Here is a 20,606-nt window from a genome sequence, read left to right on the forward strand (position 1 = left end):
CACCTTCCCCCAACCACTGGACTGAGTTTGTACCTTACCTGTTCTGGGGACAATTGGTACTTCAGTTTCCAGTGCTGTCAACCTGGTGTCTTTCATGGTCACTGAAGAGAAGAAACACGCATCTGTCAATACCAATCGCACGATGAAGTGAGATCCCAGACACAACAGAGGAAGTTCAGGATTCGCTGGCTTCCACCTCTTTCCTACTGCACATCCCTGACAGGTGGCCATCTGGTTTCCGCTGGAATGAACACTTATAATCAGTGGGTGCACGTGCCTCTCCCCGTCTACATTTCTGAACAGTTGGTTGCTGGAAAATTCTTTATATTGTGCTGAACTTGTAAACTCTGCCTTTTGTTAACTGTCTTTATTAGAGCTATAAACGAATGGGCAGGAAATGCATGGGCAGGATGGGCTCCAGAATTAGAGCTCCGAGTTGAAATCCAAGCTCTGCCACTGAGTAGCTGTGTAACTTTGGGTGATTTATCTTAAGTCTCTAATGTCCAACCTTAAATTACGTCACTTGTACAGTGAGAAGAACGGTGGCGTCTACCTCCTAAGGCTGCGTGAGGCCTGCAGGAGATGAACGTCCATAGCCCTCGGCATGGTGCGTGGCACAGAGAAACCAACCAAGGAGCCCGAGAGGAAGAACAGCGCCAGGCATGAAGCACTTGGTGGGTCCGCATCACCTCAAACCCACCACACCCCCTCCCTCCCCACGGCCCTGCCCCACTAGCCACACACGTCCCCACTTCAGGACCAGGTACATGTTGTCCCTGTGCCCGAGAGACTCTACCTCTGCCCCCTCCCAAGCTCAGTCTTCACCCTGAAAAACCTCAGCTTAAACATGCGCTTCATCAGAGAAGCCTTCACTTCCCTCCACTCAGGGCCAGACCAGGTCAGGCACCGTCACGTACTCTCAGCAGCCTGTATTTCTTGGTGTCAGGGACCACACCCGACTAAGCAAGTGCAATTAGTTACTGAATATGTCCCCCTCACCAGAACAGCAGTTCCAGCCAGGGAGAGACAGGGGCTTCTCCAGTACTGTGCCTCTTGCAGCTGCCACAGTGCCTGGGACTTGTTCACTGAATGATCAGGAGTTAAAATATTTCTTAAATAAATGTACAAAGTTGAATTCTGCCTTTGAAACCACACAACCTTAATCTAATCCTTCTACATGACGAGCATAAAATATATGAGAACAGCTATCATTTCTCCCTATTTTCTTTCCCTTTTTGCCCTGCCTTCTACCTAAATTACCTCATATTAAATATCCTTGTTAAATATGAGTATATGTAAATACATTCCAGTTTGCTTTTAAAATGTGGGCCCTTCAAACTACGTTTAGGTACGGCCTGATCACCAGATTGTAAGCTCCATGGGGACGGGGACCCCCACTGGTGGGGGACCACCAGTGGACACCCAGGGCCTATTGCAGCATCCGGCACACAAGGGGCAAATATACCCTGTTCAGGTCAACAAAGACTTCATCAGCTTCTTTGGTAGCCATTCCAGGGTTGAATACAGATATGAAAAGCTGAACCTCATACACTATATATGCCTAATTACACTGAACACGGAAGAGCCTGGAAACAAGCCCTTCCACATACAATCCTGGTCAAAGTTGAACTAGTGTGTTGAGCGGCTCTCTAACAATTAAAACCTCTTGCTCCAGATGACGGGGTAATTATATTTCCTTGTAGAACACATTCTAGGCATTAATGCCATTAACTGTGGTCCTCAGTGGCATACTGCAAGTGTGTGTGCAGAGTTGGAAGGCAGGCTGGCCTTCCAAAAAGGCCAATGAAACCATTCACACAGGGGGTGCTTGCCCAGCCACAGTCACTCAACCAAAAGAGCTAGAATTAAAACACTGGAGCCTCTAATCTTCAGAATCTTAACTTCAGCTGTTACTCCACTGAGTCATGTAGACTTCCTCTTGCAATTAATTCCAGTTGGATCTTTTACCTGAAAAGGAATATCTAAGGCAAGGGTAAAATTAGGATGTATACAAGATGAGATCTTATAGCCTGCCTAGCCAGGATCACTGTCCTAGATAAAGGAACTGGCATAGGAAATCAGAATGTTTTTTGTCCAATGCTCGACATTAAGACTTCTTACCTTCTTTATTGCTATGCTAAAAAATGGTAATGGTGATAAATATTGGCCAGTCAGGGGCTACCTGGCATTATTTATATTTTTAAGTGTTTACTTATTCATTTATATTTAAATCCTGCCCTATGGATGTACTACTAGGTAAAATCATGCGACCTGTGAACTTCCTGATCAGAAGTGAGGAATGGCGAAGACCCTCCTCAAAAATGTGTACCCCTGAGGGGTATGGATGGAAACACCTGTCAGAGCATAACAGGGCCAATCCATGTTCTTATCTTCGAAAGCCAAATTAAAAAAGAAACGTGCCCTCAGATCTGGACTCTTCCTCTTGGACCCAAAAGGTGTATTCTCACCAGAAAGCAACACTGTAATTGCACTTCTACAAGTCTTTTTGAATAGAAATTAAGGGTAGGTTTGAGGAAGATGATGGCTCTGTGCTTTAGTGTTTTGAGATTAAGCAGAAGGAACACAGGTCAACTTGTTTTCACATTTCACCTTCATTTCATTCTGTAGGTGTTTACAGAGAGATGGTGTGTATATGTGGGGTACACACAAACTCCAGCTGAACAGCCATGTAGAGAGTCATAAGCAGGACTTGTACACATTTTTTCACACATCTCTGCCCTAGGCAAAATGCATTACAAGCCATGAGAGACCTGAGAGCTGTAATATACCTTTATGAAATACTAGTGGCAGGTACCTAAATGCCTTCACGAAGTATTTTATCTGAAAATATCAGCTGAATATTCAGACTTTTGGAAAATCAGTGTTGTGTGTGGCCTTCTATCCCCTAGGACTCCTCAGAAGCCCAAATCACATAAAATATGTAACTGCATATCACATCGCCTAGATAATTTTGTACAACTTTTCTATGATGTAAAAACACAACTACAGGTATAAACGAAAGCAGATGTCTCTTCACTGTAACTTGTTTTCTGTACTGAGGTTTTTACCTAAAAAAGTTCAAAGACAATTCAGATACAGGTTCAGGCATAGATGGACTATTTCATTATCAAGTACAGTATAGGTAGAACAGAAACATTACACAGATAATACAGATAATAATAATATGTCAATAACACACTACTGGGCTTCCCTGGTGGCACAGTGGTTAAGAATCCGCCTTCCAACGCAGGGGACACGGGTCCGAGCCCTGGTCCGGGAAGATCCCACATGCCGTGGAACAACTAAGCCCGTGCGCCACAACTACTGAGCCCGAGTGCCACAACTACTGAAGCCCACACGCCTAGAGCCTGGGCTCTGCAACAAGAGAAGCCACCGCAATGAGAAGCCCACGCACCACAACGAAGAGTAGCCCCCGCTCGCAGCAACTAGACAAAGCCCGCGCACAGCAACAAAGACCCAACGCAGCCAAAAATAAATAAATAAATAAATTTATTAAAATTAATAATACACTACTACACAATTATGTTTGACTCTGGCTCAGTAACGCTCAGGTGACTTCTTAGAGTAATATTCTATCAAGTGAATAAAGTTGCCTTCAGCACAAATGCATCCAAAAAAGGTAAGATACAAGCTCCAATTCACTCTTCCTACCAATGCACAGAAGGAAAGAAAGGGGTAGGAAATACCACTCAGTGTGTGAAAGTAAAACAGCTGGTAGCAAAACCTGCCAAAATGTGTAGTCACGTGTGATTTGCATGGTCTCAGCAGTTGTGGCCCCTCTCAAGGTTGTATAAACAGGGGCAGGCTCTTTCTAGCCAGCGCCGAGCGATGGGCATCTCTCGGGACAACTGGCACAAGCGCCGCAAGACCGGGGGCAAGAGAAAGCCCTACCACAAGAAGCGGAAGTATGAGCTGGGACGCCCCGCTGCCAACACTAAGATTGGCCCCCGCCGCATACACACAGTCCGTGTGCGGGGAGGCAACAAGAAGTACCGGGCCTTGAGGCTGGACGTGGGGAACTTCTCCTGGGGCTCGGAGTGTTGTACACGCAAGACAAGGATCATTGATGTTGTCTACAATGCACCCAACAATGAACTGGTCCGTACCAAGACCCTGGTGAAGAACTGCATCGTGCTCATTGACAGCACACCGTACCGACAGTGGTACGAGTCCCACTATGCACTGCCCCTGGGCCGCAAGAAGGGGGCCAAGCTGACTCCTGAGGAGGAAGAGATTTTAAACAAAAAACGATCAAAGAAAATTCAGAAGAAATATGATGAAAGGAAAAAGAATGCCAAAATTAGCAGTCTTCTAGAGGAGCAGTTCCAGCAGGGCAAACTTCTTGCTTGCATCGCCTCAAGACCAGGCCAGTGTGGCCGAGCAGATGGCTATGTGCTAGAGGGAAAGGAGCTGGAGTTCTATCTGAGGAAAATCAAGGCCCGGAAAGGCAAATAAATCCTCTTCTTTCCTATCTTAGCTCATGTTATAAAGGTGTTTATTGTTCTAAAAAAAAAAAAAAAAAAAAAAACAGGGGCAGGAGAGCTCCAGATTCTCCATTCAGAACTTTTGCCATGAGGGACCTGGAAGGACAATTTGCTGAAGCGTATACCCTCTTTCAGAGGTAAATCCTCTAGTAACTTGCCTGCAGGGACAGAGCTTGATTTTGGTAAGGTGTAGCTCTTCTATAAATCATGTTTCTTATGTTTTAACTTTCTATTAGCATGAACAAAATTATTTACCAAGAAAATAAACCAAATATCATGTATGTTTCAAAAACAGAGCTTCCCTTAAAAGAAACCTGAGGAAAATTGTGACGATTTCTTTAGGTTTCAAGTTCACAGGACTAAAACAGAAATATCTGAGGGAATAAAGGCAGAGGGTTTGATAGCCTAGGACTAAACATGTGGTTCTCAAATGTGGTCCTCACACCAGCAACGTCAGCATCCCCTGGGGATTTGTTAGAAATGCAAATTCTTGGGCCTTGAGCCTTGGTGGTCAGAGACCTCTGAATCTGGGAGTGGGGTCTTCCTGGCGATTCTGATGCCCACAAAAGGTTGAGAACCACTAGCCTAGGAAGAAGGATGAAGGCAAGAAATATTAAAAATATATATTTAATATATATTGTATATATACTTTTGAGGTTCAAAGGGAAAAAAAAATAGTGCATAAACCTTGGGAAAAAAAGCCCAATGGAATTCTGCCAGGTGCTAAACGTACACACAGACTGAATGCCAAGCTTGACAAGCATTTAGCAAGTTACACACCTGAGTTCTCCACTTATAATTTTTTTTTTTTAATGTGACAACTAAGGTTGATCTTCCAGTGAAGTATAAAGAACCTTCCAATATTAAAGTTTAAGAAAATGATTTATAATACAAACAGTACATAGTCCATCTTTAAAAGACGTGGGCCTTTCCTATCTACTGTTTTGTTTGCTGTTTGTTTGTTTGTTTCTTTTTTAAAGCCCAAGTCCATTTTTAAGAGCAGTAATCTATCTAGAATGATCAGCTGGGCTTCAGGCTGGGTCTGTAAAGTTCCTGAAGCCATATCCAAAATTTCATATCTGTATGAATTTTGTTCTTGGTGCTGATGGGACAGAAAAGGATATTTGGTCCACAGCTTCCCACAAATTCTCAGAGGGTAACGGAGGCCCCCCCAAAACTTAAGAACCATTGACCTCTGAGTTAGTTTCTGAGATCAGCAGTTCAGACAATTTATCCCAGTGAAAGATTAAACGTGTGTGTTCTGGAGTCAAGCAACAGGGCTCCAATCCCAGCTCAGCCACTGAAAAAGTGGCCTTAAGCCTCAGCGTGCTCATCTCTCTCTCCCGTCCCTTAAGGCTGTGGGAAGAGCTAACAGGATCCCGCACGTAAAAAACACAGCACACTGTTTGGCACTGTGCCAATAAATATAAACTTTATTATAACAATATTACTACTAAACAAAATGGGTACATAAGCCTTAGAAGTCTACATTTAATAACTTATACTTGAAACATTGATACAGTCATTCTGTAGCTTAGAATGGATACACTTCATGTTTGTTTCTGTACTCTTGGGATCTGTGGAACTACTCAGAGCAGCACAGGTCTTAACAACTGCAGACATTACGGTCACCACATCTGTTTTTTCTTACCACGGCCCATTGTGTCCTCCATCACCGACCAAAGGGTAAAGTTGTCCCTTGTTACTCAAATACTTCTTGGCTTCTACTGCCATTATCTTTACTTTAGAAAGTGACCTGTGAATTCTAGGCCAGTAACTACCATGTCTTGCTCTGTATCAAAGCTAGGTTTTTAGCGCACTTTACTCATTAGATGACAATCTGAATTCATTCAACCTTAAAAAGTGTTCTATAACCTTTTGCTACTTCCCTGTATAGAACAAAAGTTAGTACTGCACAAGAGAATGGACAAGAAGAAATGAGCAAGGTCCTGGGATTATATATGTTTTATATATACATATTTTTTTAAAAATTCTCCCCCTCCCAAAAATAGACACTAGATATTAAATTACTAATGTCTAGGAACTACATGCTTAACAAGTAAATCAGAAAAAGAATAATCTAAAATTGCTGATGGTGATTTTAGACCAATTTAACTGGTCTAAAACCTTTTTCAGACCAATGGAAAAAAATCAGTATTTCATGCAAACTAAACACAGAAGGGGGAAATTCAGTTTTTGAGTATATGCTAATTATAAATATATATGTATTTTTAAAGCAAAAAGCTCGAGATTTAAATGCTATCGAGTATACTTTTCTTTCATGCTTGCAGCTACTTAAATAACAAACAAAACTAATACAAGTAAAACTAATCTCTCGAAGAGAGATTTATAATATGAGGAACTTTTAAGGAATACCTTCTTAAAAATGTGATATAAAGGAAAGGATAAAAACAGGTCGCGCTAAAAGTCATCCATTTGCTCAGTTATTATAAAGCCATTAACACTTTGATTCAATCAATGTAGAATCTTTAACTGAAGCCCCAGAAGGACTTGAAATCTCAGAAATTTAGACTTTGAAATACTCATTTACAATCCAACTCTCTTATTTCACAAATGAATAAACTGAAGCTCAGAGAACTTAGTGGCTTGTTAGAAGTCGAAAGCTATTTGACTTTTAGAAAAGCTTGAAATGGTTGATGTATTGCTGTATTTGGCTCATCTGCAGCCAAGAATATCCAGTTAATTCCAGAAAAAGTTAACTTTAGTCTACCATGGCCCTAGAACCTGGAAAAGAACCATACCTGTACCTTAACAAACTCTGAAAGAAGACAGATCTGTAAGATCAAGTCAGCTGTAATTCAGAGCCCCAAACTTACCCACCACTATATACACCAGAGGTTAGAAGCTATTTGAAGAAATGCCTCTGCAGTAAATTATAAATTAAAAGAAAAATAGCCGAAGTGGTTACTTTAGCCACTGGTCCGCAACCCCTGGTGCACATCAGAATCACCTATGACTTCTTCCAAAATACACATCCAGGGTGTCCTTAAAGACCGAATATGCAAATCTACCTACTATGGGGCCAGATACCTGTGCATGAAGGTTCTGATGGACGCTACTGTTAGAGATCTCTCGTTTCCGGTAATTTCATTACTCTATAAACATCCCATAGACAGGCATGTCTTTGATTTGTCCTAGTAAGACTGTTCAGTTTCGCCTCACAAATGAAAACAGGCCCGCACAGAAGGCATCTTATTACACCCGGACAGCAGCGGCATGGGACGTCTTTGCTCTTAAGAAACCAGTGAGGAAGAGTACAACTGAGTCACAGGATTTGAGACACTCCAATTGAATGAAAACAAGTAAGAATGCGTGTAGCTGCCTAGGAATCTGTCTAGCTAGGCATTTAGGAGCATCCCAAAGTCTTTATGACGCCAGGAAATGCGTAAAGCAAAGAAAGCTTACGTCGTTCGCCCTTCCATGCACGTGAGGTAAGAGCGTCTGGGTCAGATAGGAAGTTTGGTAAGAGGACAGTTTCCATTGACACCCTCTATAAAACCCCTTAAGTTTACATCAGGTGGTCAGAGGGAGAACCTGTGACTCCCCAGAGCAACAGCAAAGAATCTGTCAGTGTTTCTGAGGCACCTCATTAGCCTGATGCGTGACTGTTAAAGGCGCATTTCCCCACACGACCCTTCATCAGTTTTCACACGTGCATGTTCCAGGTTTACTCAGGAATGGTCAACTTAAGAATCACAGGTGGTTGCTCTGTACATCAAGGGCTCCCACAAGGTTTGGTTTTATGACGCTTCTTGAAATTTACAGCTCCACTTTGCCAGCATGTGTGAATTCAGACGACTCCAAGTTGATCCCCAAATTATAAACCTATGAATCTCAGAAGAGTATTATTCTATTTTAGTACTTTTACAGCTTACGCTATGTAAAGTGAAGGGCTATTTCCATGCTTTCTATAAAATAATCCAGCAAGGATTTTAGCACGACTTCTTTCTGCAAGTAAACGTGTGAGTTTTATGGAAACATCAAATACTTTCCGGCGTAATTTAGACTAACATGTTTACAGGCACAACACTGCCACCCCCAACAAAAGCTAAGGTATAGAAGCAAGGGTGCCCCTCCTCAAAATTAAAGACACACACACACAGGCACTTATGCACAGACCTCGGCCAACTGATTAATTCTAATCACCTACTTAGAAAGAAAGACGGGCCAGCTTTGATCAAATAAGAGATAAATGAGAGAGTCATGAGTGTACAAATAGAGACGGGAGCACAGTCTGGGAGGCAGTCAGACCCCAGTTCCCGTCCTGGCTCACATAATCCTAGAGGGGTGACCTTGGGCAAGGGACCCTCATCTCTCGGGGCCTCAGTTTCCTCATCTGAGAAATGGAGCCGTTAAGAGTGGCTGCCTCTCCCCTTTGTCTCGGGGGCTACAGGAGAGGATGAGTGCAAAGCACTTGCACAGCGAGTGCCCCATAAACAAGCTGCTGTTGTCAGGAGGACCGCGCCCCCTCCAAAGCCTCCCCCCACACCCCCAAATCCAAAGCACACGAAGCAAAACTCTTGAACAGGAGACACAAAGAAACAGCTTTCATTCTCCAAGGGCTCTCTGACTGCGGGCTCTTCGCCCTCCAGTTCCTCAAATGAATGAATGAGCGTCTAGGAGTGCCTCTGCAAATAGCTGTCTCTTAAGAATCACCTCTGCTGACTCGAAAGCAACTGTCTTTCACCGTCGATTAAATACCCACGAGCACACCCGGAGCGACGCGCTCGGTCATGCAAATTTCAGCGGAGACACCGAGTCCAGGCGGGTCCTTGATGCCCACAGGCAGCCTCCATTCATCCCCCGCCCCCCCAACCCCTGACCCCTCTCAACAAGCCCGGGGACCAGCCCCACCGCCCGGCTCCGCCCTCCAGCCGAGGGTCTCTCCCCCGCTCTCCGCACCCCGCGGGAACCTGTCACCCCACCCAGCGAGGGGCTGGCGACCGGGCCCACCTCACCCCTGCCCTAGGCTCCGCGGCCCGGGGCTGCAGCCGTCCCTTCCGTCGCCGAAGAGGGGCGACGTGCCGGCCGGGGCCGCCTCTCCTCCCCAGAGAGCCGCCAGCCCGGCCGGGCCCCGCCGGAGATAGCGCGTAATAAGAGGCAGGGGAAAGCTCTCCGAACCCCCCTTCCCGGAGTCCCTTCTCCGGCAAGAGAGCCCCTTGCCCCAGCCCCACAGGGCCTCCCAGACTGAGGCCATGGTGCTAGGACTGCCCTGAGAAGCCCCCATGAAAGGGAGGGGGCGACACCCTCATACTCACACACCGTCTCCTCCCCCTCAGCTGTTTACCTCACAGCTCCTCCAGCCTACAGGGCGCCGCCATCTTGGACGTACAGCACCTCCCCCCCGTCGTGAAATGTCCGCGGCCGCTGCAGCCTCCGCCACGAAAAAGAGTCCCAGCGGGGTCTCGCCCCCCCAACGCCGTCGAACCCGACGACAGATGACCGCGGTCGGCAGCACCTTTGGAAGGAAGGAGCAGTTCTGCTCATTACTGATGATGCTAACCAGTCGAGAAAGAACCAAGGAGAGTTTGTAAGGTAGGGGGGCGGGGACGGGCGGAAGGATTCCGAAAGGGAGCCGCTGAGAGATCTTGTGACTGCGAAGGAGGCAAAAAGAAGGGCCGGCGCGGCGGGAGGAGCCACGCGAGAGATCGAGGGGCGGGGCGGCGGGCCGGGCCGGGCCGGGCCGGGCAAGAGGCGTAAACAAGTTGGCCCGGCTGGGTGTGGTTGGAGTGCCTCGCGCATTCCGGAGGTTCCTTCTCCGCTCGCAGACCCGGGTGCCTGTTCCAGGGTCTACGGGTGCCCCTTCCAGGGTCTCCGTGTGCCCGGCCTCAGAGCTGCGTTCATGTTTCCCGAAGAGCCCGTAGGGCCCCTGTGGGCGAAGGGTCTGCTGTGGAGCCTTGGAGGAGAGGCGGCTCATCTGGGGAAAGAGAAAAGCTGCACCAGGGCAGCCTTCTTTCCTTCGCCGAGTATTTACAGAAGCCCACCTCTGGGCCTGCGGAGACCCACAGTGGCTTCTACCCTCAGATTGCTGGCGTTTCAGACCTGATCGCGACGTCTATGGAAAACCACCCTGATCAGAGCAGGCAGCTTTAAAAGCAGAACCCCTCGGTTCAGTTCCTGCTCCGCTGCTTCCTAGCAGTGTAAACCTGGGCAAGTCTTGAAGTCCCTTGAGCCTCAGTTTCTTCCTCTGTGAAATGGGCATAATAACGGGAGTGAAGTGAGGATGCAGGGAGAAAAAGTGTGGAGAGTGTTTAGCACAGCGACCCTCGCCGAGTGAATGCTCGAAGGATGATGGTCCTTATCAGAGGCAGGGTATAGTAGACGCTGTGACTGATACAAAGTAGCCTGAGAGAGGCCGCAGTTCAGCTGTGGTGTCTGAAAGGCTTTCTGAAAGAGTGAGCATCCCGCTGGGTTTTAAAGGAAAGGTAGGTTTCATGAAATAGGAATGGGAGAGGCGGTTGGGAAGAAAAGAACTGAAAGAAGCAAGCGCCTGCAGGCAATCAGCGCTGGGGGAGTTATGGAAATAACAAGTTTTGTCCTGGGAACTAGTTGGGTCACAAGGCAAGGCAGCATATGGCTTAAGGGGCCTGCGGTGTGAGTGGCTAGCACGGTGGGTGCTGTCAGAATTCCAAGAGGCCCAGCGGGTCGGCTGCTGTTAGCCCGTGGGTTGCCTTTGTGAGAATTAAAAAAAAGGCACTCCTTCTGGGCCCATAGCCCACGTGAGCAGAGCCCGGGCTGTATTTTGGCCTGTACCCACCTCTCCACACCCCGACTCCTCCTGGGGACCCTTGAGCCGTGCACATCCTTTATAATCATACTGGCTTATGGGGGAGGTGAGCATTGACCTGGAAATTCCACCAGCCTAACACATCATGGAGGCAGCTAGGGGAAGCCAAGAGGTCGTGTTTCAAACAGACGAGAGTGTGAAGGCAGGTTTCTGCCATCGTGCTGACTGGGTGAGCCTTAGTTTCCTCATCTGCAACATAGGGGTAATAATAATGCCTACCTGATGGGGATTTGGGGTGGATTCAATGAGACGTTAAGATGTAACCAGCATAGAACCTATTTCAATAAATGTTAGTTTTGTTGATTTGTTAACTGCACTCACAGTCAGCATCTAGTCACTGCCTGGAGTCCCTCAACCCAGTGCTGACTTGCTGTGTAGTCACCCAACATAGTCGGCTTGGGGCCCAGAGATGGAAAGTTTGGGGGAGAAGGGGCGGGGCGGTCTGGGTTCAGGAACAGATGCCTGCCTTTGCATTAGCACCATGGCAGGAACTCAGGCACATTCTGAGACCACCAGTGATTGGGAGAGTTAGGTTAAGGGATGGAGTTGGGGGATGGGCACTGCTCCAGAGCTCCAGCCCAGGAACCCCCCTTCCCTACCCACAGTCTTCCTGGGCTCCGTGATCTCATCCTGCTGCAATGCTCTCCTCCATGGAAGGGAGCAATGATACAGGAGGCTCATCAGCTCCTGGACCTCAAGGGGGCCATAACCACACTGTTACTGTTTATACAGTGTCTGGAAGAAGAATGGTAATTGTTCTCTCAATATGGACCACCAGGGGCTGTGAGAAGAAGCTGGGAAGAAAGACAGAGGCAACCCTACCACTGTCTCCGTCCACTCCCCAGGGGCTGCCTTGCTATTTTCTGCTTTTCTGGGGTTGATTTTTGTCATTGGCTAAATAGACGTTAATCAGACCACTACCTTCCACGTACCCCCCTGGAGCCTCCCCATGGCAGGGGCTTCCTGACCGGGCTTTCTCCAACCGTCACGTCCAGCCTGTCTGAGTGTGACGGAAAACAGAAGGGGTGGGCCCTCGGAGGCAGGTGGCACCCACTTGATGTGTGTGAGGCACATCTGTGGCATTCATCCGTGCAGCCTCTCCCCCTCCCCTTCCTGGGGACAACCACAGCATCACCCTCAGGCCACAGGCACCTGGACCAGGTCTAGCCAATCCAAGATCCTGGGCATCCAGCCAAAGGGGTTGGTACAGTTGGACATGTGACCCAAGTTGGGCCAATCAGGGTGCTTCCCTGAGTCTTTATACATGGATGCTGAAAGAGGTGTTGTCTTTCCTCTGGGGTCACTAAACTGGGATGAGAAAGCTGTGACCCTCCCCTACACCAAGCGCTGTAAGGAGTCCAGCCAAAAGATGGAAAAGAAACAGAGACAAAGAGAGACAGAGATGGAAAGAGAAATGTAGGTTGCTACCCCCTCAAACTCCGGAGTCCCTGATGCCAGCTTCACCCTGGTCCTCCGAGTTCCATGAGGCAAAAACTATTTCCGCTGATGCTAGTTTCAGTTGGGTTTCTGTCCCTCACAAACAAAAGACCTTCCAGATGCAATGAGATTTGAAGGCCTTTGGAAGGACACCACTAGTCAAAAATATGTCCTTTTCAATGTCATAAGTTCATCCATTTGAGTGGTTCTCTTGCTTCAGCTTTCTGTGTGGCAGCCCCCTGCTTTCAGGGGTCACACATTTACTGGAGGATGGACTCCAAGCTCCTGACAGTAGCCCCTGAGACTCTGGGCAGCCCTGGCCTCTCCAGTCCTGTCATTGTCCCCTTGCTGTCTAGCACTGTGTCCGAATGGACACATATGTATATAAATATATGCATATATCTTTAACTTAGTTGAATGGATTATGTCATAGATGGCAATCTGCTTCTTACTTTTTTCCCCACTCAACTTTATGTTTTGAAGCTTCATGCACCCTGCCCTGTATACGTGCAGCCAGTAGCTTCTAACTGCTGACGATTATTCAATGATGTGGATCTACCCTGATCTACCCTCCACTCTCCCAGGGAACGACACCCATAGTGCCACCAGAAACAACACTCTGATAAACTTCACTAGGTGTTCCCGTATGCGTCCAGCTGAGAATTTCTTTGGGATACGTAACTAGGAGTAAAACTGGTGGATCATAGAGTATGCATGGACTTACTCTGTTGTTTTCAGAGGAAAAAAATTAGCTTTACAGGGGTATAATTGATACACAGAAGATTAATGTTATATCTTGATGACTTTGGACATGGCATGCACCTGTGGTACCACCACCACAGCCAAGGTACTAAACATACCCGTCACCTCCAAAATTTGTACACAGACTTACTTTCAAGAAACACCACCCAACTGTTCTCCAGGGCAGCTGCCCCAGGCTACAGTCTCACTAGAAGTCTACAAAAATGCCCACATCCCTGCCAACACTCTTAATTGTAAAGTATAATAGGGCTGTAGTGACCCATTCTTGGTTTTACCTCTCTCTATTAATGAGATGGAGCATTTTTTAATATTCATGTTAGTCTTGTGGGTTTCATCCTCCATAAATGGTCAGTTCTTATCTTTTGACCATTTTTCTCCCAGGAGAGTTACTATCTTTTCCTTGTTGCTTTGCAGGATTGCAACACACAGAAATGTGTCCTTCGTTGACTATAGATATTTCAAGTGTCTTCCCCCATCCATTATCTTCCTATTAACTATATTGTACTTCGCTGGAAAAGAGACATTAATTTTGATGTAATCAACTCCTTCCCCTTCTTTTTTGACTTATAATTTGGGTTTCTGAGGTTTTGTTCAAGAATGCCTTTTCCAGCCCTTATTCATAAAGGACAGTTGGCATGGCGGCCACAGGTGTGCAGTGCACGAACCAGGCCACCTGGGGAGGACAGAGGGAGCAAGGCTGAGTTGGGATCCTGGCTCTACAGCTTGGCAGTGTGCCCTGGATGAGTAACCAAGCTTCAGTTTCTATACCTGGACGTGGGGATGCCACCAATACCTTAAATACCCAACTCAGAGGGTCACTAGGACAGTCCAGTGAGAGACTCATGTAAATGCTTATCAGAGCGCATGCCAAAGTGTGGGCACCTATGAATATCGTCATTACTGTTCCCTGATGCATGAGTGTCCTCAGGCTGCTGTGACAAAGTACCACAAACAGCGTGGCTTTAAACAACAAAAGTGTATTCTCTCTAAGTTCTGGAGGCCAAAAATCTGAAATCAAAGGGTCATCCGGGCTGGTCCCTTCTGGAGTCTGTGATGGGGAATGTTCCATGCCCTCTCCTACCTTCTGGGGGTTGCCAGCCATCTTTGATGTTCTTGGCTTGCAGCTGCATCCCTCCACTCTCTGATTCCATCTTTGCGTGGCCGTCTCTCTCCCTGTGTGTTTCCACGTGGCCTAAATTTGGTCACTGGGTTAAAGAGGTGACAACAAAGAGGCGACACACTTCTCTGTATGTGTCACTGTGTGTCCTCTCTTTTTATAAAAACACCAGTCATGGGGAATTCCCTGGTGGTTCAGTGGTTAGGACTTGGCGCTTTCGCTGTCGTGGCCCCAGGGTCAGTCCCTTGGTCAGGGAACTAAGATCCCACAAGCCACGTGGCGCGGTAAAGAAAGAAAGAAAGAACACCAGTCATTGGATTTAGGGCCCACATCAATTCAGTATGACTTCATCTGAACTGAATTACATCTGCAAAGACCCTATTTCCAAATAAGGTCACATTCTGAGGTTCTTGGTGGGTGTGAATTGGGGGGGGAACACTAGTCAGTCCCCTACACCTGCTTTTAAGGTGCATGGAGTCCAGCAGATGAGATGGAAGGGGGACCCACCATAGTGTGACTCAGAGTCAGGTCCAGCCCAGAACCACCTTGCACAGTGGTTGCACTTGGAACGATGAGGGCAACTTATTGGTGGGGATGAGGTTTGACCTTTGCTTCCAATTTAATCCGAAGTCTGATAAATGGTGTTGAGGCAGGTGGGCTTTTCAGGAGGAAGACCCAGCTTGAACAAAGGCATGGACGTAAGACCACGTAAGGCTCATTGGCTGATAAATTGTCAGACTTAAGGTATACATGAAACAGGAGATAAGAAAGGCAAGGCATGGAGGGTCCCGAGCTAAAAAAATAAAGAAGCCTGATGGACGTATATACACTACCAAATGTAAAATAGACAGCTAGTGGGAAGCAGCCGCATAGCACAGGGAGATCAGCTTGGTGCTCTGTGACCACCTAGAGGGGTGGGATAGGGAGGGTGGGAGGGAGGCGTGAGAGGGAGGAGATATGAGGATATATGTATATGTATAGCTGATTCACTTTGTTATACAGCAGAAACTAACACACCGTTGTAAAGCAATTATACTCCAATAAAGATGTTAAATAAATAAAGAAGCCTGAACTGTATCTGGAGGCAAGGAGGATCCTCTGAAGGTTTGAGAGTTGAAGAGAGAAGAGGCGGAAGTTGTCTGTTGAATATTGACAAAGGCTCAATCTTGACTTTCATGCCTACCAATGTAACTTTGAAATCCTGGGCTATCTGTCTCCTTGGCAGGCCGCTTCCTCACCCAAATCCCCGAGCACATCTCTGTACACCCCTTGCAGTATGATGTGTAGGACCACACTACACAGTATTCTCCATGTTTAAGAGTTTCCTGGTCATCATGAGACCGTCCCCCTTCCCCAAAGCAGAAGCATTCACAACCAGAGGTTTCATTTTAGCTGGGCCTCCCTTGAAGAATGTACAGGGACTATTTGGAAAAGATAAATCTGGATCCCTACTTCACACCCTGTAATCAGGAAAAAACTCCAAAGGGATCAGAGCTCTTAGGTGTCAAAAGTGGAACCATAAAAGTGCTAGAAGAAAACAACACAGGTGAATTTTCTGTAATCAAGAGTGAAAGGGTGGGATGGGGAGGGTGGGAGGGAGGGAGACGCAAGAGGGAAGAGATATGGGGATATATGTATATGTATAACTGATTCACTTTGTTATAAAGCAGAAACTAACACACCATTGTAAAGCAATTCTACTCCAATAGAAACGTTAAAAAAAAAAGAGTGAAGAAAACCTTTCTGAAAATGGCTGAAAAGTCAGAAGCAAAAGAAGAAATGGCTGATGAATCAGACGACCTCCAAAACAAAGTAAAAAACAAAACAAAACAAAACCCCTTTTGTAAGGCAAAAAGAAAACAAGCAAAGACAAAACAAATAAGCTGAGAAGAAATATTTACAACTTATTTCACAAATAAGCCTCCAATATAGAGAGAATTCCTTAAAGTCTTTTTTTAACTCACTTATTTCATAGAAAAAGAGGACAAAAGACATGAACAGAAAGTTCACAGAAAAAGAGATGTAATTGATTTCAGACTTCCGGCCTCCAGAACTGAGAGAGAATACATTTCTGCCGTTTAAGCTACCCAGTTGTGGTCGTTTGCTAAAGCAGCCCTCAGAAACTAATACACTGACCATAAAAAGGAATTTTTGGAATGTAATGTAAATCATTGAAAAAATACAGATCCATGAGTTCATAGTGATACTCAAAATTAAGGGGGGAAAAAGGAGAGAGAAGATTTTAAAAATCCAATTATGCCAACACCTTACTATGGAAATCAGCAATTAAAAAGAAAAGATGAATCATTTACACCCTGATATTTGGAAGAACTCTGGCTCATCCACAGTTGATGAGGGAAAGCTCTTCTTTACAGAAAAAAACAAACAAACAGATAATAAATGTGGAAGGGGTGATAGAAGGATCACCATTTTGCAACCATCAATGAAACAGTTGATTCAGCAGTGGAGGCTGAACCCATTAGGAGAAGCTGTGGGGAACAGGATGCTTGCATGATGACAAAGTCCTACTCTACAGTAGGACTACTCACCTCACCTTTATGATGGAGAGAGCTGGCTGTCACCTCTTTAACCCAGTGACCAAACTTAACATCACTAAGGTGGGACAACCTGACATTAGGTACCGCCAATGCTGTGGAGCACACAGCATCACCTGAGAAATATCCTTGCCTAAGACATCTCACCTGAACTGCATCAAGCCTTGGCCCTAACGTCCGGTATACATGGAATGGAGGAACAGGTTAGACGGCACCTCAAGGAAACAATCAGACAAATCCGGAAAGCAGGCCCTTCTACCAGGCTGACCTGAGCTCTTTTGAGGGGGTGTGGGTCGGGCGGGGGGTGGTGGTGGGGGGATCAATGTCAAAAGAAAGGGGTAGGGGGCGCTGTTCTATCATAAAGGAGGCTAAAGAAACAGGCAAACACAATGCTTGAAACTTGGCATGATCCTGATTCTAAAAGAGCCACTCTACAAGAAAATTGGGGGAGATTGCAAAAAAAAAAAGTGAGTCTGAACTGAATATACAATGATACTAGGAAATTATTGACAGTTTTCTTAGGTGTGATAATGACAGTTACATGATGATGTAAGAATATCTGTTTTTAGGAGATATATGCTCAAGTATTTATGGGTGAAGTGTCATGATGTCTGCAATACATCTTCAAAATGTTTTATCAAAACGAAACACATTTATATGTACATATATATGCATATAGAGACATAAAGCACAGTTGGCAAATGATAACTATTGTTGAATAACAGTGAGGGATATATAGGTGTTCATTAGACATGTTTCACTTGCTTTCTTTTTGGAAATTTTTCATAATAAAAACTTGCAAAACTACGTGAAGATCAGAAAATAATAATTGGACTGTGCAGCGAAGGGAAATCTGAGATTCTCATCACAAGACGGTGAGATTCTCCAGGCTTCACTCTCACTCTCTGTGTCTGTGAAAATGAAGCATTCGGCAGGATGGTTTGTTTTTAACTTTGGTAAACTACGCATCACATAAAATTTGCCATCTTAACCATTTTTAAGTGTACAGTTCAGTGGCATTAAGCACATTCACATTGCTGTGCAACCATCACCCCCATCCATCTCCAGGACTTTTTCATCTTGCAAAACAGAAACGCCATACCTATTAAATAACTCATCCCTCACCCACAGCTTCTAGCAACCACTATTCTACTTTCTGTCTCTGTGATTTTGACTTCTCCAGATACCTCGTGTAAGTAGAATAAAGTATTTATCTTTCTGTGATTGGCTTATTGTACTTAACAGAATGTCTTCAAGGTTCATCTGTGTTGTAGCACGTGTCAGAATTCACTTCCTTTTTAAGGCTGAATAATATTCCATTGCACAGATATACTCTATTTTGTTTACTTATTCATTTGTCGATAGACACTGGGTAGTCTCCCCCGCTTGGCTGTCGTGGATACCGCTGCTGGGAAGACGGGCATACAGGTATCTCTTTGAGTCCCCCCTTTGATGCTTCAGGTGCATACCCAGGAGAGGAATGGCTGGATCTGGGTGGGGTGATTTGTAAAGGATTCTTTCCTGCTTTCCAAATGAGCTTATTACACGTGCCCTTTTAAACTGCAAACCACACATCTTGCAGAAATGTGTGGACAGACCACCTTTCAAGGATGTACCAACTGTAGTCACAAGACTGCTACGTCCTCACCCTCTCCCCAGCTTCTACATTCTTTTCTTCAGAGAAGGAGACCTCCCTACATGCTCTTGGGTAGATAAGAAACAACCGGAAGAGAAAAATGCTCACCCTTCAGGGGACAATGATAAAATGGTAATTTGAAAACCTCTGAAGGTACAGGCAAAATAAATGTAAATTGAGTGCAAATCCTAGAAGCTGGAAGGCAGCGCCCCCTGCAGGTCACTCCTAGTGCTGATCAGCCTTGAGATAGACTGCTCTTTCCCAGATGGGTTTGTATTTCGAGTTCTCTGCAGAGAGGTGTATGTCGTCCTGAATGTCTTTCCTCGGCTCTCACTTCTTTATGGGTTCCTTTGAGGCTTTGCTTCCTCGGTCTGGAGGCTGAAGCCATGCCCCAGGCCCAAAGCCCCCTGACCCACGTAGGATGTCGGGGAAGACAGGGCCTCTCCCTGCTCAACAGCCACAGAAAACTCCTCTGGTGGCTGAAACTACGCAGGCACCAAGGCCACCACTCCCTGAGGCTACTTGATGGGGCTTGACCGGGGAGGTGAGGACCCACTGGGAGATTTTCACCCTCCTCAGGCTGGCTAATGAACCCACACACACACACACACACACACACACGTACAGTGCTTGTTGGGAAGAATACAAACTTGCATCCATGCATCACAAGCTTACTGATCCTGGGATGTGCGAGGCATGGTGCTGGAGGAAGCCTGGGGAATAGGAGGTGGGGTCCTTGCCCTGGTGGATCAGGCAGATGCCCCCACTTATCACTGAGTGGGCTTGGCTGTGGTGCCAGGTGCACCTGGGGGTTGGTGCTTGGTTTCCCGTCATTCGGTCAATACTTCCAAGTGACCAAATGCTACCTGGGACTAAAAGAGGCGAGGCTTGTGAAGGCCCTGCACCATCTCTGGCATGGGTGAATGTTCACGAGACTCTCACTCCTTCCTCTGTGCCTGCAGCCTCGCGAGGGCTTCCTGTGAGTATCCAGAGAACACAAGCGCAGAAGTCACCGGGAGTTTATGGAGCAGTAACCAGATGCCATGTGTTTCATTAATAACCAGCCTGCCATGTAAATTAGCACAACCCAGCTGGTAGGAATCAGGCTGACACGCCTTGTTTGCTTGTTTGCCCTCAGCAGCTAAGGCTTCTGGACTATCCCATGAAAGAGAGGGCAGAGTTCCACAGTTGAATATTTCTGATGAGATGTGATAACTTACACATTTAAAGCATCTTAGCATTTATAAAACGTTTTGCATGTATTATCTCATTTGCTACCTACGGCTCCAAGGGAAGCTTTATCTTAGCCCTGTTTTAGAGACGGCAAGTCTGAGGCTCGGAGAGGCTAATGCCTGCCTATGGTCTGCAGCGGGTGTGTGTCAAGGCCAGGAGCAAGCCCAGGTCTGAGTACCTGCACGATGCACCCATTGCCCCCAAGTGACTCTGGAGAATCCGAAGTTATCCGCTCTGTTAATTGCCACCGGGGATTTATGTTTTATAAAACATATATGAATCATCTAGATGGGAGGCAATAAAACACCAGTCTCCATTATGAAGGGCTGTCAAGAAGAGTTAGGAGGCCAGAGGCCCAGCCCTGGCTCTGCTTCCTGGGAGCTGTGTGACCTTGACAGGTCTCTCTCTAGGCCTCAGTTTCCCCTTCTGAAGCCTCAGGCGGCTGAATTGGGGATGTGCAGTCACCCTGCCCCGCCAGTCCTCACGAGCCTCCTGCCAGAGGGTTTCATGAAGTCACTGTGGGGTAGAAAGAGCAGATGAGCTACTTGATCGT

At 46.3% G+C, this 20,606-nt stretch overlaps 2 protein-coding genes across 5 annotated transcripts in view; one reads left to right on the forward strand and one right to left on the reverse strand.

Moving 5' to 3' along the window:
* TSC1 (TSC complex subunit 1) overlaps positions 1-9,872 on the reverse strand; it is a 46,931-nt gene extending 37,059 nt beyond the window's left edge. The window contains exons 1-2 of one of the 4 annotated variants that reach the window (XM_007194443.2): positions 9,814-9,872; positions 39-101 (exon numbers count right to left, since the gene is read on the reverse strand). The gene's annotated coding sequence lies outside the window, so the exon portion shown is untranslated. Of the gene's footprint in view, positions 1-38; positions 242-9,784 lie in introns of all 4 variants that reach the window. The other 3 variants (XM_007194442.2, XM_057548166.1, XM_057548165.1) reach the window with 3 other exon arrangements.
* Positions 3,826-4,497, forward strand: LOC103009869 (40S ribosomal protein S8). Its single transcript, XM_028161953.2, has one exon. The coding sequence runs from the start codon at positions 3,850-3,852 to the stop codon at positions 4,474-4,476; it is 627 nt and encodes a 208-aa protein (XP_028017754.2). The 5' UTR covers positions 3,826-3,849; the 3' UTR covers positions 4,477-4,497.
* Positions 9,873-20,606: the final 10,734 nt, after the last annotated feature.

Source organism: Balaenoptera acutorostrata, chromosome 6 (assembly GCF_949987535.1).
Source record: "Balaenoptera acutorostrata chromosome 6, mBalAcu1.1, whole genome shotgun sequence".
NCBI classification, from domain to species: domain Eukaryota; kingdom Metazoa; phylum Chordata; class Mammalia; order Artiodactyla; family Balaenopteridae; genus Balaenoptera; species Balaenoptera acutorostrata.

Bases quoted from the DNA above. Each gene is read 5' to 3' on its own strand.
- LOC103009869 (XM_028161953.2), top strand. From the start codon at position 3,850: ATGGGCATCTCTCGGGACAACTGGCACAAGCGCCGCAAGACCGGGGGC.